Source organism: Terrapene carolina, unplaced genomic scaffold, assembly GCF_002925995.2.
Source record: "Terrapene carolina triunguis isolate 2854851 unplaced genomic scaffold, T_m_triunguis-2.0 Scaffold96, whole genome shotgun sequence".
Taxonomy (NCBI): domain Eukaryota; kingdom Metazoa; phylum Chordata; order Testudines; family Emydidae; genus Terrapene; species Terrapene triunguis.
In genome coordinates, this window is record NW_020664447.1 from 35,712,449 (window position 1) to 35,719,060 (window position 6,612).

General features: G+C 43.8%; 1 protein-coding gene across 1 annotated transcript in view; it reads right to left on the bottom strand.

The window, feature by feature from the left end:
• Positions 1 to 3,820, bottom strand: part of SLC10A1 (solute carrier family 10 member 1) — a 7,639-nt gene extending 3,819 nt beyond the window's left edge. Inside the window, 1 exon segment of the mRNA XM_024218801.2 lies at positions 3,399 to 3,820. Coding sequence (XP_024074569.2) covers positions 3,399 to 3,820 — 422 coding nt within the window.
• Positions 3,821 to 6,612: the final 2,792 nt, after the last annotated feature.

Consider the following 6,612-nt stretch of genomic DNA (forward strand, 5'->3'; position numbering starts at 1 on the left):
TGAGTAGTTAAAGGACAGTTCTATTTTAGGCTCAAAAAGTAGTCATAAGTATGCATCTTGGGTCATAGAAATTGCCATACTGCATCAGACCTGTGGTCCAGCTAGTCTAGTATCCTATCTCCAGCAGTGGCTGGTACCAGTTGCTTTAAAGGAAAGTGCAAGAAACTGCACAACAGGCAATTATGGAATAACCTGCCCATAGGGAAAATTTCTTCTCAACTCCCATTAGTTAGAAGTTAGTTTTCCCCTGAAACATAAGGGTTTATATCTTCAAAGCTCTTGGGTTGGTTTGTTTCTAAATACTTCCTGTTATAACTCTGGATGTTCTTGTTATCCGTGTACATAAAGTGCAAAAGTTCAGAAGCTATGCAGAGAAATCTAAGTTCAGCTGTCTTTCCGTTGCTGTTGTTTCCACTCTTTAATCTTGGACAAGGGCCATTGGACTGAGGCAATGCTAGTCTAATTTTTTGGGGAGCTTATCTTTTTCTATTTGGGGTAGCCCCTTAAGACTTGCTTGATTTACATGGAACGGCAGGAGGTCTCTTAAGAGTACTAATAACTGAAATAGTGAAGGGGCGAGAAACGTAGGCATTGCCACGCTGGAACAAAGCAATGGTCCATTTACGCCAGTATTCTGCCCTCAACAGTGGCTTATGTTGGTCACTTCCAAAAAAGGTATAAAACCCCATTATGCACCTGATGATGCAACAGCAGTGATGTAGTGCTAAACCGTACAGTGCAGGAGCCCTGCAGAAATTCCCTCAAGTTGGTAATTCTATCGCGTGTGTGAGAGTCTTCAAAATCCATTTTGCATGTGATGTCATCGTAAGATAAAGCAGCCATTTTTGAAACCTAAAATTTTACCGGTAAATTTTATCTAATTGAAAATCGGTGCAACGGTAATTGTGAGACTTCACACATTAGTAATAAATACACATATTGTTCTAATATAAAACACGTGTAGCTCAGCTCCTCTATGTCAAACTTTAAACTAAGTAGCAAGGCACAGGGAAAGCAATTAGTCAAAGAGCTCATCGGCAGAACATGTAAAATACTCTTTATAAAACATTCTCTGCAAAATTCAAATAAAGTATTTAAGATGCCAGAAGAATATTTTACATTGGTCTTGAATTTTACTCAGATTTCACATCCACTTATGAAATTTATCGCATAACTTTTTTAGAAGAAAGGTAGATTGGATCTACTGCATATGATGGTAGCTGAGAAAGAAGTGTGACTCTCAACTTGAAAACTTGGTGTGTTTTAAGGGGATTCAGACTATAATGCTATCTTAAAAATAAACAAAAATGCTGAGGAGAGAAGTGCCATCTACTAGCTCTCCTTAATTTGTAGTATTTTTCTGCTTATTCTACGAAGCGTTTCACTGTTTTCATAAGACCTTCACAGGATATATTCCCCATTGGTGACTTGCCTTCTGAATTTCTGACCCTCTCCTATTATTACTTTTCCTAAGGAGATGATTTAGAAGCATCATGAAATATTTGATCAGTATTTTGCCATTTGGTGGTCTTGCATGGTAGTCACATGGGAATATCTATGCTGAGTGGATTCTAAATCACGGTGCACAAAAAGGTCTGCTAGAAAGTCTTGTCATTTTGATGAGTTCATTGATAAAGATGCACTATCGGATACTTTGCTTAATAGCAGAGAGCTAATAGGGAGAAATGCCACTTTTCCTTAGTTAATTTCAGCAATTGCTCATAAGCCTCTGTGGCATGTGAATTTATGCTGAATTGGCTGAATTTTCAGAAGGGTCTCAGCCATGGCCAGGAGTCATCATTGTGTCACTCCAGATTAAAGTTGGTGTAACTCTACTTGAACGGAGTTACACCACTATAAAAGGGGAGTTAATGCAATGGGGGATCAAGCCCCAAATCTTTATATCTGAACCTACAGTTTTGCCCATGGACAAACTTGCAACTTTTGAGCACATAGAGCTTTTGCTTTTCTGCATTCACAAATTACGTGACTGGGCACCAAATGTAAACAAGGTTGTCACAAATATGCAGCCCACTCTTGAAAATGTGGTCTCTGTGTCACAGGACCAAACACAAGGATCCATATTGCCATGCAATAAAAATAAAATGCACACAACAAAAAGCACTATTAAAACAACCAAGTAACTAATCAAAAGTCCCATGGTAGACCCTTATTTTATGTCAACCAGTTGAATTTGTTAATGAAAGGCTGAGAGAACAGGGACCACTCCTATTTGGCTTTAATTTATCATTATATTTTCATCATGCTTAGATAGACCTTTGTCTCCCTAATCTATTGATTTAATTACCCAGTCAATTTGTAAGTGGTCACAACATCTTCCATTGGGTTGAATTTTGGGTTGAAGAGATTTAACTCACATCAAGTTCTTTGAAATGTAGCTTGTAAAATGTAGTCTAATTAGTCTGGCTACTTTTGATGCCAGACTAAAAATGTTTGAGAGGTTTCCACCTGGACAGCAGCCACAGATGAGCACAGCCAGTCTGAGTAACAAGACTGATGAACATGCCACAGGGAAGGTATTGAAATCAATTCTTCTTATGGCACCAACAAAAGTACACAATTTGTCTTCCTCTGTTGAGTGTTTCTTTCCTCCTAAAGCTATAATCTGTGCAGGTTTCTAATTCCTGCGTCCTAACTGCAAGACCGGTGGAAACTCTCCCTACTTCTCTGTCTACCCCCACATTGCTCCTTACCTTCCGTGCTGGCTTGAGCCTCACCCTGGTTTCCTGGGAGGGTGTTATGTCCTCTGCCCACTTCACTCCTCCCTGCGGGCTGGCTCTCTGCTTCCTGCTGGTTCCTAGAGTAGCAGCACCGAGAGTAGCTGCTGTGGGTTCTGGCAGGAGGGCTCAGCAGGCAGAACAGGACCCAGCTGCTGGCTGGGCTCCCTTCCACCCTACTCTGCTCCTTCTCTCCCTCCTTCCTGCTGGTTTGAGGCTTCCCCAGTGCCAAGAGTAGCTGCTGTGGGTTCTGGCAGGAGGGGAACGAGAGGGAACATGGGTGACTGGGCTAAACTTGAGTAGTGTTTCAACCTGGCACCTCAGGTCACACCACCACTGAAATTTGGCTTGGCCACTGCTCTGGCTGGCATTATGGAGGGGTAGCCAGGTCAAATCTTAGTGGTGGTGTGACCCCAAGTGCTGGAGTGCAGCTGTATTCTAGATTTTAGGTGCCAGAGCGCTGCTCCGGACCAATAGTGACTAAGCAGCATTTAGCACCATGCTGATGAGTACTCTAACAATACTTTGGGTACAATACCACATTTCTTCCTGCTTGAAGCATTAGAATGGAGAGCGCTAATAAGTTAGACTGTAGACCAGTCTCCCAACTGAAATGGCCTGGCCAGTGACAATGGTGAGGTTGTACTGAGCTCTCCTTACCTCAGGTTCATATCTCCTTTTGATGCCAGACTAAAAATGTTTGAGAGGTTTCCACCTGGACAGCAGCCACAGATGAGCACAGCCAGAGACTCAATAGGTCCCAAATGGAAGAGCTTGCCCAGGGCAAACGCTGTCAGAGGCATTATGCCATACTGAGCCACCACAGCAATGGCCACCCCTTTAGGTTTCCAGAAGTGAGTCTTGATCTTGGAGAGTTGCATGGTGCACCCCAGTGACACCATGACAATGCTGAGGACAGCAATGAGGATTCCAGTCAGTGCTTGGTCAGTGGCCCGTTGGCGAAACGTGAAAGGCAGTGTAAAGTTGGGCAAGGAGGCATTCTCAGTATGCTCTGGGTTCCAGGATTCTGGGCTCCCATAGGCTCCTCTGGTGGTGTTCATTGTTGCTATGAGCTTAGCCATCCCTTCTTCCTGGTGTGGTTGGCAAAGTGAGGAAGGAAGCCAGTTCAAAAGCCTGAAACAATGCAAATCCAGTGCAAGTAAACATCACATCCAACGCTCCCCCTTCCTGCAGTCAGTAACTTCTCTTCTTCAGGCCAGAGCTCTTATCATCTAGTACTGAGTGCAGCTGAAGGCTATTTTGTCAAGGATCATATTTTTAATAGTTTGCACCTTTCTGCCCAAGGAATTCAAAGCACTCTCCTTATTTTTAGGACTAAAATAACCCCTCTAATATCCACATTGATGGCTGGCTAATATTTCATGCACGACACAATTTCAGCCTCTGTCTCATGGCTATCAATGAATAGCCATGAAACAGAGCCAATTGATTTCAAGAATAAAAACCTTCCTCTATTTTCTAGCTTTCCAAGACTTCCAACTGGATGCCTTGACTCCTCTCTAGCTTCCTTAGCCTTTCCCACACTATGAGAACAAAGGCACAGTCAATGAAAATAAAAGGCAGCTAATTTAAAACTGATAAAATGAAATAGCCTGTAGAACTCATTGCCACAAGATGCTACTGAGGCCAAGAGCTTAGCAGGATTCAAAATAGTTCGGCGTTTATATACCCAGTGAGAACATCCCCAGTGATATTAGAAAGAATTCATTTTTTTCCCTCTAGGGCTACATCTACACTATGAGCTAGAGGTGTGATTCCTCTGCTCGCGTACACATGCTAGCTCTCATTGAACTAGTGTGAGTATAAATAGCTGTGTAACTGCGGTAGCATAGGCACAGCTTAGCCATGCCATGTGCATATCGGCAAGGGTCTGGCACATTTGTACTCGGCATAGCTAAGCTGTACCTCTGCTGCTACCCATACTGCAGTGGCTACACTGCTATTTATACTCACACTAGCTCTCTTCAATCTAGCTTGAGTATGTGTACATGAGCAGGGGACTCATACCCCCTACCGCACAGTATAGCCAAAGCCTAAGAAGGGTTATAAACCCTCATTCTTCAGGGCTAAGCCCACCTCTGACTCATGGGAGTTTGGAAGAAGATTTTCCTGTGGACAGGTTATTCCAGTAGGTGCTGTCTTGTGCCTTACTCTGAAGCACCTGTTGCTGATCACAGTCAGAGCAGGATACTGGACTAGGTAGACTGTGATCTGGTAGGGCAATTCCTCTGTTACGTTTACAAGCACAAATTAATTGAGCTTCACAATGTTCCAAAATAGCATTCCCATCTTAGAGATGGGGAAACAGACACAGAGAGGCTACCTGATTCATCCAAGGACACCGACTGAGTTAGTGGCAGAGCAGGGAAAAACCCCAGGTTTCTTGGTCTTGTTAAAGCATGGGACAGACAGCCATGTTTCCTGTCATACCCGCAGCTGCCAGCAGCACACGTCAATGGGAGCTGCACAGGGGGACATAAGGAGGAAGTGGGGCGAGCGTGGTGTTCTTTAAAGAAACTATTTCACAAGTTGAAATGACTCTTCTGATCCCCCAGTAAGTCCTTGCCATTCTAACCATGTATCAGGAGGACACATTTCATTCCATATGCCAGACTTGGGAACCAGATTTACTGGTGCCCAACCTTCTTCTGGGCTCCCTGTTCGCCACTCCCCTATACACACACACACACAAATAAATATGGCGCAAGCTATCTGGAGACTCCCATTAGGATCAGACCTGGTGTCTGCAAAAACACACCATTCCTAGACACATTAAAGTACAGAGTGGAAATTAATTAATTTACCGTTAGCCCTTAGACTGCTGCTTCAGAAGGTGGATATTGTCTTTGCACTTTTCAAAGGGTTTACATGCTACTTGATAATCCATTCCTGGCTGAGTTCTCCAAGCAATAAAACTCAGGCCATTTAGCCATTATGATTCAAGAAAATCCCTTCCCCATCTGGCAAAGCCTGGTCCTGTTCTTGCAGAGTGTGGTAGTAGCTCCTAGAAGAGCAAGACTGGAATCTTCTGGATGGGGATGTGTTCCAGAGGCAGCCTGTGCAGGTTGGATCTTTTTCTCCTAGATACAGGGTTGTGGAATGGATTTTCACCACACTGCTTTCTCTGTGAACCCTTCCCCCTTGCTGGAGAAGCTCTACAGCTCTAATTTGTCAGCTGCAGTAATTTATTCATTGCTTCTATTCATAGCAGAGCTCACCAGTGAGCAACCTTTCCAGCCCAATTGCTCTGGAAACGTGATTGAAAGCTGGAAGGAATGTAGGAGCCTTTATTTCCTGTTTCTCTCTCTAGTGTTGATTTGAAAATGCCTCTAATAGGCAGGATGTCACAAGGGTAGGAAGGAGTGGCTGGAGCAGTGACAACTTTTGAGTGTTGCATAGGCATCCCCAATCAGGTTAGGAGAAGGAGCTATAGCTAAGGTAGTATTTAATGAGAATATTCACTAATGGTTGGCATAGGGATGCCTGGGTTCTTTCCCTGCCTTGTCCACTGACTTGCAATGTGGCCTCAAGAAAGTTAATTGACGTTTTTGTTGCAGCACTTCTCACACTCATGGATAATCCCCACCCTGATAAAATGGAGATAATACTATCCGCCCTGCAGAGGGCATTGCGAAGCTTCATTTTTATGAAGTGCTTTGAGACCTGCAGGTGAATGGTGTGATCTAATATGAAGGTAGATCTTTGTCTCCAGAAAAAGGGGCTATGCAAAGTTGTGCATTTTGGATGTATTTTTATTTGGGGGGGGAGGGAGGGCATGGTTTGAAGGGCTGTATGAGTAATCAGGGCCGGCTCCAGGCACCAGGCACCCAAGCTGGTGCTTGGGGCGGCACCT